Source organism: Malurus melanocephalus, unplaced genomic scaffold (assembly GCF_030028575.1).
Source record: "Malurus melanocephalus ecotype Western Australia unplaced genomic scaffold, MMel_1.1 scaffold_134, whole genome shotgun sequence".
Lineage (NCBI taxonomy): Eukaryota > Metazoa > Chordata > Aves > Passeriformes > Maluridae > Malurus > Malurus melanocephalus.
In genome coordinates, this window is record NW_026623366.1 from 1,056,781 (window position 1) to 1,076,734 (window position 19,954).

The 19,954-nt window shown below is 36.4% G+C and overlaps 1 protein-coding gene across 1 annotated transcript; it reads left to right on the forward strand.

Annotated features, from left to right (window-relative positions):
* The first annotated feature begins 6 nt into the window (after nucleotides 1–6).
* On the forward strand, nucleotides 7–19,758 carry CFAP300 (cilia and flagella associated protein 300). Its single transcript, XM_057370822.1, has 6 exons — nucleotides 7–300; nucleotides 1,962–2,034; nucleotides 7,224–7,390; nucleotides 9,066–9,238; nucleotides 14,420–14,486; nucleotides 19,379–19,758. Exons 1-6 carry the CDS (start codon nucleotides 223–225, stop codon nucleotides 19,508–19,510), a joined length of 690 nt encoding a protein of 229 aa, XP_057226805.1. The 5' UTR covers nucleotides 7–222; the 3' UTR covers nucleotides 19,511–19,758.
* Nucleotides 19,759–19,954: the final 196 nt, after the last annotated feature.

The window sequence follows — 19,954 nt, forward strand, 5'->3', positions numbered from 1 at the left end:
GCGCCTTCTGGGGTGTGAGGCGTCTGTCCTCGCCTCCCACAGCGAGCCGAGATCTATTTCAGCTTCGCAGCGTGGCTCCGGTGCCGATTGAGCCCTCCAAGGAAGGCTGATAACTTCAGTTTATAACTTAAAATGGGGGGAGGGGGGGAAATTACATTTGGTCAGAATAAGGCTTAATGTGGGTCTTCAGAATATTTAATCTCATTTTTCCATTTCAGGTCCATGCAAGGCAGGATCACAGCRCAAGCATTCTCTTTTGACCAGCAGTTTAAGCCGTATCAAAAGGATGAGTTTCTTCTGGTAGTTCTAAGTCCTTTGTATTTTAAAGTGACTTTTTTTTTTCTTCCCATGACATTATAGCTCCTGCAAAACTACGTAATGCAAACAATGTAGCAGTGTTGAATGCTATTGGCCTGCTCACTGTCTCTTTTGAAAGGAGGTGATTTAGGTGTGGTACCCAAGTCTGACTTTGTGGGTTAACTGTATTGTCCAGTAAAAATATTTTAGTCTGTACTAACGTTACTCTRCTTTAAGAGGGAACAATTTAGTCTTTCAGGATTCCCAGGAATGGAAATCTGAACTGGATGCTGATCTTGGCCACAGCATTTCATGTTGGGAAGTCCATTTAGTGTGAGGCTTTAAACAGGGTACAAGCTCATGGCTATCACAGCTTTAGACATGAATGTGCACCACTTACCTGGAAATMCAATTTTTGAAATTTATTGGATACCATTGCTTTATGCTGGAATTTTGAACTCTCAGCTTTTTGAGATTCAAATCTCTTGCTGATTTTGTGTCCTCCATTTCTGTTGTCTGCAAAGTCAAATCTCTTCATCTCTGCAGGCAGAAAAAACCCCAAGCCTATGGTTTTACTAACAATGTKTTTTTTACATCTGTTATTTTAAAAAACAACACTTTTCATTTTTGTATGTGTATTTTATATTGTTAAACTGAATAAAGAATTCAGTTTTTATATTTTTAGAGAAATTCACACAGAAATGCACCAATATTTCATCTTCCACTGATAAACACTTCAAGTTATTGAAGTTTACAGAATAGACATTTACCTTCTCAATGTTTGTCTCTTTTGAATTAAAAATGTAAAGATATCATTATGAAGTGATGAAATCTGAATATCTGTGAAGTAACTGGGACAAAAATCACCATTACATTAATGTAATGTATGTGATATCCCAGAGGGTGGTAAAGAGATTTAGTGATGCAGAAACTGAAAGATCCATAATTTCATTTTCWTAGCAGCTTCTTCAATGATTATTCACTCTGCTTGTTTGCATATACATAAGTGTGGGGTTTCTTAGTTGGCTTACCAATCATGTAAACTTGCCAGCTATCAACATTATTATGCATGTCTCATTTTATTAATTGATAAATCAATAAGATTGAATACTTCAAATCTTACTGTGGAATATATTCTCCGTCCCTTCAATAGCTTACGKATTTCCTCGGTATCTTCAATATTTTTTGTGTGTCTGTACAATTCTCCAAGCTCCAAATTTATATTAAAAGTGTGAATTTTAAAATARTACTTAGCATTTCATTTTTAATTTCAACAACATGGTATTCCAAGAGAGAACTGTTTCATCTCTTACTCAATTTTCTGTACCTCCATGAATTTCATACATTTCGGTGTATTCTTGCACTCAAAGTGCTTTATTATAAAACTTTAATGCTGCATATGTAAATATATACCCGAAGATATCTTCAATGTATAAAGTAAATGTATAAAAAAYGTATGCAGTCAAGTGTATAGAAGACACTGAATTACAAGCCCATGGATTTGGTGGTGTATATGGCATATTTAATACCCAAACTGAAAGATCATATAGAATCTACTTACTAATTGCAACCTTATAATTTGGATTGAAAGTATGCAAGGCACTGTAACTGATGATTTTACACTTCATTTCATTAACTTGTATTCTCTTATTTGAATATTGTAGGCATTTTTTAATGATCAAAGTGTGAACTCTGGTTTAAAGTTGCTGTCATCTTCAGGACGATGGACTACATTGGGTAAATGTAGAATAAATTATTCTTAAATTAAAAAGTCTGTGTTTTAACTATTTTGCTCTAATTTACCATTTCCTTAAGAACAGTTCATATATGTGTATTTTCAGCTAGTTGAAATATCTTAAAGAATTACTTCTTTTACTAAATAACAGGAAAAATTATACTAAAGATAGAAAAATATTTTACTACATATAGGAAAAGATTCTTTGTTACTAAATTGTCACCTTTTATGCCTTTTTTTTCCTTGACCCCTGCATCATTCCATAAAACAAGTACCTAAAGCTGTTAATAAATGCTTTGTGATAGCCAGTTAACTTGATCATGTATCCAGACATAATCAACTGCATTATTTGTGGAATTATAGAAGTACCTTTTTCAGATAATATATGGAGAAGGGCATTCTTCTATAGATGCAACAACCTGGCTTGGGACAGGTCTGAGATGATTGCACTGTTGCAAACTAAAACTGAGAGCAGAGGATTGGTGGAGCACACCCCAAGCTCATGTAAATCTGCTGTCTGTACAACCATGGTGATGCAGGCGCAGAAGAGCCCTGTGTGACAGGCTGCTCCAGTTGCAGCCATGCCGTGAGGGTCACTTTGACTTCGTTGCCCTATCACAAACTTCTTAAAACACTCCATTATATCTGCAGATGCAGATGAGACACTAAAGCAGGAGGGCCAAAAGCAAATAGCAAATTTATGGCACCACTTTGAAATTGCATTTTTCATTATGTAAATGGCACACAAAAATTCATGGCAATTGCATGTGATACTGTAATGGTATTTTATGCATAATGTGATCACTGATATTTTCAAAGTGATTTTCCATAATAGGAATATTTTAAAAGAGAGTAGTGGGAGGCCCTCGTTTCTTTTGGTTTGTGTGCAAATACGTTACTGTATTAATATTAAATGGAGCTTTGGGAATTTTCTGACGTTTCCTTTTCAGCTCTCTGGAATTGGCAAAGGTTTTTACCACTGTATACAATGACACTAGACATTGCCACTTTTTTATCAGCAAAAATCCGTTTTCCAAGCACTGCACCCAACTGTTAAAACAGTTGAAATATATAAGATGTGAAAAAAATCTCAAGTATCTTCAGGTACCTCTTTCTCGCTGTGGCAAGCAGAAAGGAAATAGATGTATTTTAAGACACTAGTAAACCTTTTCTTGCTTTATACAGGGGTTTTTTTAGGCTATCTGTCTAGTCTACAAATTGTCAGTCCCTGTAGTGAAGGTCAGTAGGTTACATACCTTGTGCTAAGACTGGAGGTCTCTTGCCAAGTAACCCAGCTTAACTCTTGATTCTGCTCAATCTTTTTCTGCACAGAAGTGAAGCATTTTGTCTCAAGGACTGGAAGGGTTCCCTTTCTGAATCCTGAACAGCTGGTATACCCTGTTTGCTCTTAAAATTTCATCTTCCCATTCTTTGCCTATTTTTGGTGAGGAATGTTGGCACATTTTTCTATACTTAGTCTTCATGTGCATTTTTTGAAAATACAGTAAGAATTAGCTGTGAGTGGGAGGAGGTAAAAATCATCTAGTATTTTCTTCATCAGACATGCTGATACATGAATCCAGATATACCATTTACTTGTCACTGTGGAGTAACTTCAAAACAACATTCCTGTTGTTAAAAAATACTGGAAATGTGCTCCTTTTGCTTTTTAGAAAATCTGAAAAAAATTACATGGTCTAGCTTGATTCAAATACTGCATTTATTCTCTTACAAACAAAAATGTTAGTATTTTTTTTTAATGGGGGAGACAGTTTGAATGCATAATAAAGGTGGGATTAGATAGATAAATAGAAAACTTCCTTCTCCTCCCCTCCATGACCTTGGCAGGATTTATGCACCCACAGAAAGATGTCAGCATTGTAAAAGAAATTAATATGGTATTACAGTAATGTTTGCTTTATAATAATTTTTTTGAGGCTGTGGTCCCCTTTCACCTTTTCACTTATTACTTTTTTCCCGGTTGAATTCCACAATAATACGTTGTTTCAAGGACTCCAGCTTCAACATTACTTGAAATWAAACATTTTAGGTAATATAATTTTAGGTAAATTATACGCAAGGATATTCTCTCGGCTACTTCATCTGATCAGAAAGATGGTCAATGACCTAGTCTCACACCACACTTTTTTGCCTATTGTAGTACGGATATTTTTTCCACTTCTGGCAGCATGGCAGRGTATCTGATATTTCTGGTGTGCTTTAAGCCATCTATTCATCTGTTACTCTGATATTTCAAAAATAGAAGCAGCAAAAGGAACAAATTTGATGTGTACCCATTTATGTCATGAGTCCTGTGTTTTTAAAATAGCTGCAATGAGAACTAAATAATCGTTTTTCCCTGGACACATTGCTGGCCTTGCACCTGTCAGCAGTCTTAGGGAGGCAGGACTGTATCTGCTTAAGCTCAATTAACACTTGAAAATTTATCTTCAGAGGGGTAAAGTTACCATCTTTTTGTATAAATAAAGAATTACTTTTTGCCTGAAAAAAGATTCTTGAGTTGCCATATGTACTTGAAACTTCAACAATTTCTGTCTTTAGAATGGGGTTTTAAAATCTGGAAGGTAATCTTAAATTAGCAATTTTTAAAGCTATTATTATAGGTTATAATTTGCCAAAAATTTTAGATGTTATTTGAACCTGTAAATCATCAACCTTTTACTCTTGAAATACATTATTTTTTTAATACTGAGCACTGAACCTGCATTCTATATAAACTATTTTGTAAATAGTAAGTTGCRAGATGTTTCTCTGTCATTAAGAAACTTTCTTAGATTTTGGAGAAATTCTAAATATATATATAATCCAGGGTTTATCTGTCCCATACTAGATATGGAACATGTCAATTTAAAAATATACTGGCAACACTTTATGGATCTAGAGTTGGCTGTTATAAAAAGCTGAAACTGATTCAGGACTTCTCAGCTCTTTGTTTTCCACTTGCAGAGTTTTCAAGGCATTTCTTCTTATTTTACTGCTGACTTTTCAGCAGTAAAATAGTGTTATTAAAACCAGTCACTCTTGTCCAGGAAATTCTGAATTTCAACTCTTACCTTTCAAAAAGTCTGGGCGCTTCTAGTGTATTTAATCTTTTCCATGTATAGTTTGGTTTTCTGAGCTACTGAATAGATTTCAAAGCTCTTGGTTTTTTTTCTCCTGATTAAAGTTTTCATAAAATCTTTTTTCAGAGCAGAAGTGTGTTCCCTTCTACCAATGAAATCCTTATAATTTAGGAGCTATAAATAGCTTGATTTCTTATAGWGTTAGCTCAATAACCGGGAAAACATAAGTTTTTTCATTTTTCTCAAGTCATTCAACTTTTGATTTTTGTTTGTTGACTCAGATTTTAATATAATTTATAAGATAAGATAAAGGCTGATTTGGCTCTTATTAATCCTTTATATAATAAAAATTCTATTGCTGTGAAAGGGAGCTGGAGAATTAGGAGTTAGAGGAAACTGGAGGTGAGGGGGTGGGAGGAAGTGTGAATAAACAAATATAAATCAGTTTGAGGTTTTTTCATAGGTTATAAAGCTGTAATTCATGTTTTTTCTGACTTGTTTTTGGTTATGTAATTCGATTATTTTTCGATAGCCACGGTGTGTACAAGTAGGAGAATGTCCTAAACCTTTTCTCTACAATGAAAGGTACCCTTTTTCATAACCATTGTCTGTAGACAGGAACCCAAGCAATTAAATGCAGTGCTTTTGTCTATATCAGATTTTCTTGACATCACATTGGTCCAGTAAAATAATTTAAAACTTCCTGTCAGTATTTTAGCCTAAGTATGTACATTTTCAAGCCATCAACTTATAACTTCTCTTTATTTTTTTCCTGGTATTGATTGTTTGAGTGGTACAGTACAAAAATCCCAGGGGCTTTCTGCAGGTGTGGGGGCAAGAGAAAATTTAGGCTATGCTGTGCTTACAATTTGGAGGATTGGAGTGAAATGATAGGTGCTCTTGGAAGCATCATGGTTCATGCATCCCTTTTTGGCATATTTCTGTTCCTGACATACTGTCATCTAGAGGGAAATTTGGACATTTCCAATATAATAATGCTTAGAATGATCCTTCAGGTCAGTTTGTCAGGACAGCACTGAATTTTATCTTTCATTGTACGGGAAAAAGCCTTTTGGTACTGTGATGTTGCTGGCCAGTCTTGCATCAAGAAAACCTGCAGAGTAGAAGAGATAAGAATAAACTCCTGGACAGCTGGAATGTTGTTGATATTCTCTCTGCTGAGATGCACTGCCCTTGTGTTGAATGCTCATTGGTGCTCTCATCCCCTCTCATGTTCAGAAGCACTTTGAAGACTGTTCAGGCAGACCTGGAGATGGGTAGGGAACATGTTCTAATATTTGGGCTGAACACTTGGACTGCACAGAGCAGACAGAACTGGGCTGAGTCCAAAGCTTCTTTAACATGGGGCCTAAGGCTGGTTGAGACACTATAAGTTATCCAACACCATGCAAACAGGTTTGTAGGTAWAACACTGTATGTAGAGAAGATATGTACATGGACTGATACATCATTAAGGACAATACTTTTGGGCATCTCAAAAAGCACTAGAAGTCTGTGAGCAACAGGATCCAGCCTTGCATGATTTGCAAGCAGAGGGGGGAAATATTACACAAAAATATATTCTGTGCTTAATGATTACAGAGATAATACTCCAGATTCATACAGGAAGCGCTGACAGTATCCTTTTCATCTTCTGAAATAGCTGGTTAATAAAGCTTACAGTGGCTACAAAATAACTTTCTYTAAAGTTCAGATATAATGCTTGACAAATCAAAAATTCTTCAAGGCAGGATTCATTTTGGTTTTTACTTTGTGGGGTGCTATTAGCAGCTCTTGACTTCTGTACTTCATCATGCCAAATTCGGCATCTGTCCTTATGCTTTAAGGCTTAAGCTGTGCAATACGATTTTCTAAGGGTGTGATCTAACATGATGCTGGGTTCATATGGTGCTCCATCCTTCTCTGGTTTTGGTTGATGGTATTTACACACATGAGCATTAATGGAAAGTAGTATTCAGATGAATTTAATGTTTTCTATACACTTGATTCTTTCTGAGCTTTCTTTGCCCTCTGTGCTTGAGTCATACCTGATCTGTGGRTTTTTTTCAAGAATATGAAACATGCAACCAGTTTCCTATATATTCCAGGTTCCAAAGTGACAAAAATTGAAGCTACAGTGGTACCMTGTACACAGATTTCCATGTCATTTTTTGATCGACTGTACTCTGAAGGAATTGTTAGAGAAACCGGAACTATTGCAAAATGTTATGATGACTATTATGATGACATTCTTATCTCTGATCAATTAAGGAAGGTCAGTATAGTAATGAATAATTTATTATATTTTTTCTACTCTATTAGGTACCATAAGGACACATTTTTCATGAGCTTTTATACTCTAGTGGAGGTGTAAAGCAGATTATCTGGAAAAGAATCTCTGACAGTGGCACCCTCTTAATCAACGTATGTCTTCCCTGTGTTTCTTTAGACTTCATATGCTAAAACAATTTTTTAACTTATGTTTGTGTAGCATTAGCAAAACATAGTGTGGGAGAACTGGATTTTGCTCTTCCTTGTATGTATAATCAACATAAGTACTAAATAATTATAGAGTTGCACTCATTTGCACTTGGCAAATCCTTTGAAGGCAATATATTTGAACCGGTGACACTGGTTAGARGATGTGGCCTGAAATACTGGTCTGTCTTGTAAAGTTCTGGGAAAAGGTGAGAACTCAAACTCATGTTTGAATTTCAGGCGTAGTTTGTAGCCTAGCAATTCAAAATACTATTAATTTATTTATGAGTTGGGTACATTTGAAATGTTTTCCAAAAATTAAATATATTGTGTGTAGGAAGGTTAGAGGCATCATTTAAAATTAGAAATTATTGGGGTTTCAGTGTCTTCCCAATTTCCTTCCCATGGAAGTGATGGGTATGTCAGCATTTGCAAGCTGAGGGTTTAACATTGATTTGAAACAAAAGTGATCCCTACTCATAAGACCTAAGACAGCGGAAAGAATAAGAATCAAAGTCTTCCGGGAAAGCCATCAAAACTTCAATTAGTCAGGGCTCTAGGACAGAAGACTGTAGGGGGCACCAAACTGTCTCCTGGTGTCAGAGGGTAGCCCTTGGCAGCAAGACTCTGTCTTCCTTTCCTACCTGCCATGCCTTCTGTTGTTTCAGCCATGTATGAGGTGGCCATCCAGAACAGTTGTTGCCCTATCCCCGTTTTACTCACGTTGTGCAGTTTTGTTATAAAGAGGGCCAAAGAGCAGTGGGCTCATGTCTAACTTTGGCCAGTTTGACTGGGCTGGCATCTGCAGTTTGGCTGACATGTCTTGTAGCCCAAGAGGTTACAACTCCTGTCCACATTTACACAAACCACTGTTGACACTAACCTAGCAAATCCTCTGCGTTCACGTAATATCTCAGCAAAAGGCAGGTGAGACGCATGGAGGCAGCTGGATGCATGTCTGGCTAATCCAGGCTACATATTAGGGCTCCTTGGAGTCTGCAGTAAAGAATGATGTGAGTTTGAGTGATCTCCTCTGGGAGATCCTCAGGATTCCTGTACAAATGTGAAGTAACTCTGTCAATTTAAAATTGAAAAAGCAAATGCTACCAAAACCAGTTACCAAATCCAAACTGATTAGCAGCAATTGACATATCAAATATAGGTAGATTTCAGACTGATAGTTTCATTGGCATGACAGATAATCTACCAGTGAAATAACAAGACTTGAAAAACATTCCTTTATATCTTTTGGGCACAAATCTGACGGTGATTCTGCTTTATATTATATGTAAGAAATTTAAACCTAATTGTATCATTGGAAGATGGATTTAGAAATACTTATTTCTGTCCCTCATCCATATATTTTATATRGACCTAATTTCTGTGTGCCATACAGCAAAGTAGTTACAGTATTTATAAACTGAAGCTTAAATAAATTTTTATCRATTTGACTTCCTTGTTTTTTCCACAAGGTCTTGCTTCTGGAGGATTCTGACCATTATGACTTATTCAGTCAATTGGATCGCGAGGAATTTCTCTTCTGTCTTTTTAAGCATTTTTGCATTGGAGGAGCTCTTTGCCAGTTTGAAGATGTAGTTGACCCATACTTAGAAACTACAAAAGCTTTTTATAAAGACTTGGTGAGGTAAGCTTTACTCTGTTTTATACAACTATGTACATGTATTGACACTAAGTAAATACTTAGTGTCAATTTGTGTAAATTTATTGTGCATTACTGCTTCAAAGATGGGGCTGTTATTTTATCCACCTGCAAGCTGCTTTGTGTCCAACTCTCAAAGTACCATGGAAAAATGGTAACAGTTCAGTGGCAAAATAYATGCAATTTTAATTGCATCAGTCCCACTTAAGAACATGTTTTGTATTTCAGTTCAGATTTTGTTCCCACTGTCATTGATAAAATATCCATAATTAAGTCTTGGCTGTATAATCTTGGGCTACTTTTCAATTGGACTGCTTTTAAGTTAGGATTTAAAATTTGAAATAATTAGTTGAAACTTTRGTTCCGTATATTTTTTACCCCTACTGATCAATTTTTTTTTTTTTTAATACAGTTGGATTTTGGTCTTCCTAGTTCTGCMAATACATTTCTCACAGTGTAAAGCTAAGGATGATAGAATCTTGCTGCTAACATGACACAGTGAACTAACACACATTTTTTACCAGGTTCAGTGTGTGGAATTTTTGGAACTTTTTGTGAGGGTTTTTTTTTTCCCTTGAGATTCGAGGTAATTGATCAGAGATTCAGATTCAGACTAAAACCACATTTTTTGCCCTGCTTTGATATATATATCCATATACMAAAGCTGATTTCTCTAAATGACAAAACTTCTTATGTCCTGGTTAGTGGGAAATGGAATGTAGTTGTTTATTCAGACTCATTCTTAGTTAAGCTAATGGGAATATAAAGATTGTGAAAGATGTTACTAAAATTTTTGTTAGCATTAGTTTTGGTATTTTCATCTCATATATRGATGAGAATCAAATGAGTTCTTCAGAAATACAGGATTTGGCATGAAAGGATCCATCAATGTTTAACTGTACCCTTCCTTTTCTTTTGAATTGTTACTCTGCACTTGAATCAAGCTGCTTGCTCCTTCAGTCCCGTGTCTTACTCTGCATTGACCACAGCTGATTCTGTTCTTATGTTGTTGAATTGATCTAAGACAAAGTACAAATCCAATCAGTTCCTTCAATTTACTGGTCCTCTTTGCTATTGAGTTGTTTTATCCTAAACACATTCTGTTGTAAGCCACTCTTTTTTTTTACGTTCCTATCTCCTTAAACCTCTTTCCATTCTTTTTCCTTTTMATGCTGTAGAATTTGATAAGGATGTCAAATATACTTAAAGAAAAGTCTCTGCCAAGATCCTCCCACAATCTCATCCTGCTTTCAAGGTTTACTTTTTTTGTATCCTCAAACTGCTCCTTATTAGCCCTTTTTATTTTTCTCTTCTGTGCTGCTTCTGTCCTTTATAAACTATTTAGGAGAAAATATTTCCTGTGCTATTTGGGATTTTTTTTTTACCGGTTGGCAGATTGCTTTCTRTTCTCCCAAGTTTTGGAGTACATCTACTCTGTTCCTGTGATGCAACTGATCTTCAGTATTAATCTACCATGTGTCTCTCAATTTCTGTGCCCGTAAATGTCTGCTGTTTTCTCACTGCTAGAGGAGCTCGTCTTAACACTGAAAACAAAACTTACCATTTAATTAAATCTTTTATTTGCTTCTTTGACATTGAGTTCTTTGTCAGTCCTGTGAGAAAAGCTTTTGATCTTGACATTTCAGACCTTTCTTCCCTCTYCCCAATCATGTTTGTCTTTTCCTTGGTCTCATTTCCCCGCTCCCAGTTCATCCAAAATTATGTTTCCATTTTATTTCCACTGCCTTAAGAGAGAAAAAGCCAGTGAAAGGCTCTGAATAGGAACACTAATAACAATCTCAGCTAAATTTCTAATTTCTAGTCCATGCTGTGCACTGTGTTACTTCATCCTTGCACAAATTACACTAGAAAATAAAGCAATTAAAATTACTTTCTTAAAGCCTCTTATTTTCAGCAAACAAGTGCTAATGGTAGTAGTAATCTCTTAAATTCTGTTTACCAAAAAGTTCACCTTCAAATTCCGGTTGAATACCAAGTATTGTTTAAATTCTTTTTTAGACTGCTACCCTCTGTTTGGTTTCATTGCATTTTGGACTATAGTCACATTGGATACTTTCTACTCTTTGTAAAATGATAGTAAAAGCTTTTCATGGTATTAAAAAGTCTGCAAATTGTACTGTTCTTAARGTTTAATTTTGAGTTTGAGGCTCAAATGGCTTGGTCAAAAAACAAATGGATACTACAATAATTATTAGCTGCTGGATGATGTGCATTGAAAAATTAGCTGCCACAGATKAACTCAGTCTAAAAACAATGAGCTTATGGATGTATAAACTACCACTGCTCAGTCCTGTTATAGTATTCCTTTCGGGCAAGAGCCCTGGCATGAAGAGTTCCACAAAAGTGTCTTTACTGCTGGGAGCAGCAGATCTACTAATGAGCTTTTCCGTACTTATCTTTACTACAGCCATTTTTTTCCTGGCCTGAGTTCTAACCTGAGTTCTAACTCCAAGGCACTAGAATGCAAAATATTGTCAAAAAGATGGAGGTTTCATTTTATTAAAGCATTTTTATATAAATTATTTTATTATGAGACAATGCAATACTCTTTTTGAAATTAACAGCTCCAGATATTTTACAAGCGCAGCTAGGGACTTCCAAACACAACTACAAAATGGCAGACATTCTTTTCTTTGCAAAAGGAGTGATATATTCTTACTAAAGAGTTAATGCATAACATGTAGTCTGTTACTAATCCATTGGTAATWAGTCTGTGAGTTGATCAAATGTTTAGTGATCTAGTGTTTAGTGTTGTATACTGTGTAGCCTAAATAATTTCAAATCCCTTGTAATGTTTTGATTTAAAGAATATATTACATGACAGAAACTTGTAAATTAAAATATAATCTATGAATCTGTGATGATAAATCTTGTCCTCTGTACTTAACCCTTGATTTTTCTGACCATGTCTCTCCATGGTGACAGCTGCTGTAGCATATTGTAGTCATTGTTTTTATCTCCTTTCTTCATCTCCATCTCCATGCCCTTTCCCCCATAATGAATGAATGTATGTGAAAGTATGAAGTTGTTCTTTCATTGTTTGGAAAGCCTAATAAAGTATTGTCAGTATGGTTAGGATATAAATAAAGCTCAGAGTGAATTGAGAGGCCATGAGGATGTTTGCTCTTCATAAAAATAGAATAGATGAACATTAAAATGATGAACTACCATATCCAATGACTTATTTAGAAGTTAACAATSTGAAAGAACATGGGGCTATTAACATTATTTGCAATGGAATACCATCCTCTCCAAAAGGACAATGTAGTTTTTTTCTAAAACTGTTTAGGGGAAAAAGAAGAAATAGTGCAAAYGAGCTTGTCAAAGGCAACCTCTTGGTTTTCTTTCAAGTCAGCAAAGGAAGATTCCCGTCTGATTCTAACAGACACAATTTTTTGCCTTAAAGAATAACCAAAGTACTGGAAATATATACTCATCCTGAAAAATTACTTACAGGAAGCTAACCACAAGGGGAAAATTTCTCAAGGCTGTGGAATAAATAGGAAGACTTACTCTTTGACACCTCTTACTTTTGTATCCTAAATATGTATAATATGAAAATTAAGAAACCAGAAATTGATACCATAATTTCAGACAGAATAATCTGAAGCCAAAGTAACTTAAATRCAAGTGTAGCTTTTGGGGGTGGTGATATTTGGTAGAAAGCAATAATGCCACAAATCCTCTATGTCTTGTTCTGAAAGTTGTCAGTCTTTCCACAGAGATGGTCGAAGAGTTTCTGAACCGCTGCAGTTACAGCCTGGTGTGTCAGCATAAAGTGACATCTGTGTTAGTTTGGCTTAATRTGCTGGCCAGTAAACGGCCGTGGTTCAGAAGCTGAGTCATGAAGCAGCTGAGCTGTCCTGCTGGGAAGGCAATCCTCTCTGGAGGGGTGGAAGGCAGACAGCTGGGGTCAGTACCAACTTCAGCAGTRCTGTCTTCATCCACTGTTGAGTATGTCAACATGTCAGATGCAACAAAAAGGTCTGAGAAAGCCTCATTGCTGACTGACCACAGGGAAGATCAGCTTCACAGCACAGGTTCAAACATGACTGTGTCATTACAGATTAAATCAGTTAATTGGAGAGTCAATTTCTTTTATTGACTGGAGAGATTGAATACACGAAGGTGCTGTTGGTTGCTTTGGGGTTCGTTTGTTCTTATAAAAGGAATCTTTCCAAGCATTGGTAACAGGGGACTGCTGTCACAGCTTGCACCTGATGTGGTGTTCAACTGGGCTGTGTTTCACACATCCTCTTGTAACTTGTCTATACTGGGACCTTTCCTGGGAACGGAACCTGTTTAAGACAAGGCAGGTTTTTAGCTATGTATTTCTTGAAAGTGTGTAAGTACAGAAGTTTTAAGCCTCAACTGTTCCACGGTGAGTTAATATAAATGGGAATCTGCAATATTAGATAAATKAATAGCAGTTACCTTATCTAATTTCTGAAGAAATGTAAGCATCACTTAAAGCAGACCTGAGGAAAAATTATATATTAAAATACTTAAAATAGGTTGAGATACCTGGATTCTTTGTAATAATATCTCAGTGTTATTAGTAAATGTGATGAAAGAAATGGCAATAGTCAYAACAGTCTAGAAATATGAAAGCTCAGAACCAATCCCAAGTTGTGTAGCTGACAATATATACAAAATTCCAAAGGAGTAAAAATAAACCTAAACTATAATTACACAAATTAAAAATGAGCTAAAGAATGTATTTCTTCACCAGTAGAATACATAAAGAATGTATTTCTTCACTGCTGCTAGTTCTCGTAGTCTGTATTAAGATACATTTCATTTTGCAGGTTTTATCTATTAAAATGTAAACTCCATACTTGGAATCATCTAAGTGTGGGTAATAATGCTGTGATTTAGTAGCTGAAAACAGTGAAATCAAGTTAGTTGACTAGATAMATTCAATATTTTTCAGTAAAATGGCATAATAGCCATGTTATCTAACAATGGCTACATAGCTTTTCATGGTCAATGTGACATAAGTTAAATTTTAACTATAAATTTGACCTTCATAAAATTTGAGCAAGGATACAGTGYGTATGTTTAAAATGTATTTAAAAAATTAAAGATTCTAATTATCAGTACTTATAATATATATTAAGTATGTATTATACTCCTGTATTTCAGTGTTCAGAAGAACCCTGAAACAAAAGAAATACATATTATTTCTACAGTCTTCAGAGTATCTGCCTATGTAAGTATTAATAATTTTTTATATGGGATTTTATGGGCAGTAATATACRTTAACATGAAAATAATGAATTGACTTTTACACAAAGAAAACATAATATTCTATTGTAATGGGTTATTTTCCCATAGTTGYAATTTTTTTATTCATGAACTCTTTCCCTGATCTCATCCTGCTTTCTCATCCTCTTTACTAACTCTTCATCAGTAACCACCGAGTAAAGTTTTATTTGGTAGCTCACTAAAAATAGGTTTACTGGATTACACTRGAAATCATAATAGTTATCCAGAAACTAGTTCATTAAAAAAAAAATTAGTTATACTGGGTTTAGATKATAATAAAACTTGAGATAGCAATAAGTATTAGGGATGCACTCATGACTTCCTATAGTTCTGTTTTTAGTAATGTTGCTAGAGCTTTCTGAATAGTTTGTATCGCATCTATGTAAAGACTGCAAGGAAGTTTAGAATACAATAAGGCTGGGGTGGTGAGATGACTGCTTACCTCTTTTCCTGTCCCTTGTCAAGTCTCATTCCTRTCTGTTTCCCTTGCAAAATCATACATTTTCCATCAAGATAAGTTTGAGAATTTGCTGCATGTTTACTAGATTCAGCRTATCTGTCATTTAAGTTGTTACAGTAGGATGAACTACTACAAATTGTTCTTGAGTAACCAGAATATGTAATAATTAAATGTCAGCTAATGTACCCACTTTCAACAACAGTAGCTGATGTCATTTCAGACAACACAAACTTCCCTGTAGGTTGCCAATAGCTCAGTTGTTCATCTGTTGGTCATCATCTAAGTACTATGTATGAGTCATAAAAGGCTTTTGAAAATAAACACTTTATGAGTGTATCAGAATTTATCTTTCTGCTAGGTTTCAGACTGCAAAAAAAAAAAAAGCAAAACCCTGGTAATCGGATGTTCTTCTGTTATTACTGTTCCTTTCCCACCTCTGAATCAAATGCATTGATGTGAACTTTGCAGATGTCTGTGTTTAGGTAGATGGACATTAAAAAGCTCCCCTATCTTAGCCATACATTAAACATCATCAGCACTACAGAGAAAAATACAACAAACAAAGAAAATCCCAACCAAACTTAAGGAACTTTTTGTAAACAAAATAGACGGACAAAAGAAAATCCAGTGTTAATGCAGAGCAGGCTATCCACCTTGTAGTCTTGGAGGAAAATTGGGCATTACTGCACATTCTGAAAATCTGTGGGGTGAAGGAGAATTCTGAAATTACTRTTAAAGAACATTATTAAGAATTTTCTCTCATGAAACAGAAAGACTTAAATGGTGAATCTAGACTGATGGTTATATGGATCAAAACTATTCAACTCTGCTTGGCACTTAAAGGAAAGACTTACTGGAGCATAAATGTGTTTGAGATGAAAAAATTCTCTCAAGGAGACAACTACATTTCTGCAGTGGATTTAGTTTCTGAGTTGACTTGATAAATAACTGTAGGGTGTTACTATAATCCTTAGGTTGAGCTGACAGTTTTTAAGCCATGTTTTCTTGGTTTATATCTGGAAGGGCATACCCTCCTGAGCTGATGTAAATAGATAAATATTTTTTTTAATAAATTAATTTTAAAAAGCTGATCTGGTAAAAGTGGCTTTTGCAGCTGAACACCATTTAAAAACAACATCTAAAAAAGCACACTGTTAGAGACATAAATATCTCAAGGTTTTAAGTTATAGTTCACRGAATATGCTTAGTTAGAAGGGACCCACAAGGATTCTCAAATCCAGCTCCTGGCCCTGCACAGAACCATCCCAAGAGTCACACCATGTACCCGAGAGTGTTGTCCGAACACTTCTTGAACTCTGTCAGGCTGGTGCTGTGACCAGTGCCCTGGGGAGCCTGGTCCAGTGCCCAACCACCCTCGAGTAAAACCTTTTTTTAATATTCAACTTAAACCTCCCCTGACTGAGCTTCAGACCATTCCCTTGGCTCCTGTCACTGGTCACCACAGAGAGCAGATCAGTGTCTGCCCTTCTTCAGCTCATGAGGAAGCTGCAGACTGCAATGAGGTCACCCCTCAGTCTCCTCCAGGTCAAACACTCCAAGTGACCTCAGAGACACACTCCTTTTATGGCTTCCCCTCAAGGCCCTCCTCCATCTTCATTGCTCTCCTTTGGACACTTTTCAGTAGTTTCATGGCTTTTTCATATTGTGGCACCCAAAACTGCCCCCAGCACTGGAGGTGAGGCTGCYCCAGGTCAGMGCAGAGCGGGACAATCCCCTCCCTTGTCCGGCTGCCARTGCTGTGCCTGATGCCCCCYAGGACACGCTTGGCCCTCCTGGCTGCCAGGGCACTGCTGGCTCATGTTTGACTTGCCACCAATCAGGACCCCCAGGTCCCTTTCCACAGCACTGCTTCCCAGCATCTCATTCCTCAGGCTGTCCATACATCCAGGGCTGCCCCATCCCAGCTGCAGGATCCAGCACTTTCCCTTGTTGAACTTCATATGGTTGGTGATTGCCCAGCCCTCTAATTTGTTGAGGTCTCTCATAAATGTCTGTCGAGSTGTTTAACATCAAAAGCTGATAGACCTGAGCATCACAAGAAAAATAATTTTAGATCTTGTGACAAGGTACTCTATTGAACTCCAAATATCCTTGAGCTTTGGGGTTTTGCATATTATGAAACACTGTTACATYGTAAATATTGGAATGCTCCTGATACTTTAAAACTTTCTTTACCTGCATCTACACTGTGGCAGTGTTAAAAATCAGCATAATGAAAAGATGATTCAAAAAGTATTTTAAAAAATTGTCAATTAAATTATGCAGTTTTGAGAATGTTCAGCAGTATTTTTATTTCTGTTTTATGCTATGCATATGTATTCTTAAATCATCAGCTGTGTTTCTACAAAGAAAAAATAAAATGATCCTACTCTAACATCAGTAAATCAATCATTACACCCCCTGCATGTGTGAACCAAAGTCCACACTGCAGATGGAATTGGTATGATTCTTGTGTACATGCTTGAATGTAGATTTCAGAGCCTTCATGCTCAAGTATTTTAGTGTTTTTATGACYTCTTTTAGCAATTAAAATAAATTTAAGCACCCTTTTCATCTAATTATGTTATATTGATTATTTCCCTCATACCAGGCTTGATATATTGCTTGAAATGCCTCATTGCCAGAACTTACCTTGTTTTTGTTCTTGAGTTGTTGAACAAATTTTTAGTGGGCTCACACTGCCTCTAAATAGTCAAAGCCTCAATTGCTATTGGTGAGTTCCATAAAGACTGCAGGAGTGGGATCCTCAGTAGCAATGGGAAAAGAGTTTAACTAGCAATCACATTTTGATGTTGATCTTCTCTTTCTTTTTTTTGTTCAGTCCCATGCATGAGCTTAGATTATTTTTGGATCAAATTCCAAAGGCCTTGTGATGCTGAGCACTTGCTCTCCTTACTGTAGTTGAGAATCCAGTACTTGTTACACATGTATCCTTAAAAAACACCTGAAGAGAGCTAGGTATCCTACAATTGGAGTTACAGAGCTTGTATGCTATGCTGCTTAAAAATAGAATGCTATTTTTAGCTTGTGGCATTTGACTATCATTGGGAAATTCTGTGAATAAACTTTATCAAATCTCTACCTGTCTAAAACAGTGCTTKTATGAAATGCTTAATTTAAGATCTAGAATAATCCCCCAAAGGAAGACACCAGAACATCTAATAAGGGATTCATTCTCTTTGAAATAGCAGGAGAAAATGGGGTGCCCAGTAAAAGCTGAAGGATAAAATTCACAATTGTCCTTGGAACAGAAATGGGAACCTAGCCCTTTTCCTTCTCAGCTGAGTTAACTACTGAGAGACGTTACAGTTTCCATGTTTCCTTAGTCCTAAAAAAGACAGATTATTTTACGCAAATGAAGACAGCTTCAACTAAAGAATGTGAGAATGTGGAATCTGGAATAGTCTGTAGTCTGTGAGTTTAAAGTCTTCTTGGAGGAAATGAACAATATCTGCAATATAGCAATTTCCCTCAAATAAGAAAAGTGCAACAAACCTACATCTCTTCAGCTGTTGTACAAAGGTGTTGGGGAGCAGGAGGAAACTATTTTATGTTTTAAAAGAAAGGAGGTGTCAGCTACATATTTATTGATCTTTCACATGTTCAATTACCAGACTGGCTAAATAGAAAAAACGCCCTTTAAAAATCCTTCCATCTAATTTCTGGATCCCTACTGGATTTGAAGTCTGTCCAGCTGTGCTGCTCTGTCAACACTGAAGCTTTTACTGACATGTGCAGACATAGGATGTTAACCTGAAGAGTCCAGTCCCTGTGCTGATTGTCAGCTGAACGTGTTTTTTCAGAAACAGAATTTTGGAGCTAGATGCCTAGACTTCCTTCAAACCATTTCTGAGGACTGGCACACAAAATATTTTCAATAATAGTCCAAAGTTGTTAATGTGATCTGTAATGAGTGTTTTGCTTAAATGCAAATATTGAAACTTGAATAGATGCTTTAGCAAATGTTAAGTGAAAAAAAATTACGGTTGGAGCAGCTTTATAATACAGAGTCCATGATTTTTTTTTTCTTTCAAAGGAAACATGATGGGCTGTTGTATATTTAATCATTTATGGTGTAATTGTGTAAACACATGCATACATATTATATTTACCTCAAGGTTATTTGAACATTCAGACAGAATTACTGAGCATTTTGTAGTGTCCGGAATCTTCATGGAGACATATTAGTTTAAATAAACTGTGGCATATTTGTTCTATTTTGCTATGCAATACACTGTTACAATTTGAACGAAGTTATTAACTTCAGATTTCATTAATTCTCTTACAGATATCCATGTTGTCCCTAATACTCTTTTGKTTTTTTGTTTTGTTTTGKTTTTTTTTCTTCCTGTCAGGATGGTAATGGCCTGTGTTATCCTTCAAGCAAAAGCCACCAACAGACTTTTGCCTACTTCATTGTGGACCCCTGCAAGCGACACRTGAATATTCTGTATCACTGTTTCGGTGGAAGCCTGTTTACAAACTAGTTATAAACTTGGCTGGTCTCCCGTTCTGTAATGGAGGTTGTCTTCTCTGTGCATGGATTCAGGTAGACATTGCATAGTTTTCTGACGAGGAAGGTTCTGCTACTTGACTGTAAGCTCGGAAGTGCTTCCCATTCACTCAGATGTTACTTGGGGGTTAGTGACAATATTTTTCCGGTATTTAGTTCTTGAAACTGTGTTCTTGGCCRTTTCTCCCCTTCACTCACCCAGTTTATCTAATAAAGAGTATTTCTCTAGAGGTCTCGTCATTTTTATGAGCAAGCTGTACCGACCCGCGACRCGTAACTGCAGGGGAGGCTCTGCAGTCGGTGAAAGCTCTGCGGAACAGGGAGAAAGCGCGGGAGGGGATCGATCGGAGGGGGGTCCCGGGCCGATGTCCCCTCCGGGCCAGGAGCAGGGAAGCGCGGCCGCCCCTCCCCACCCCCT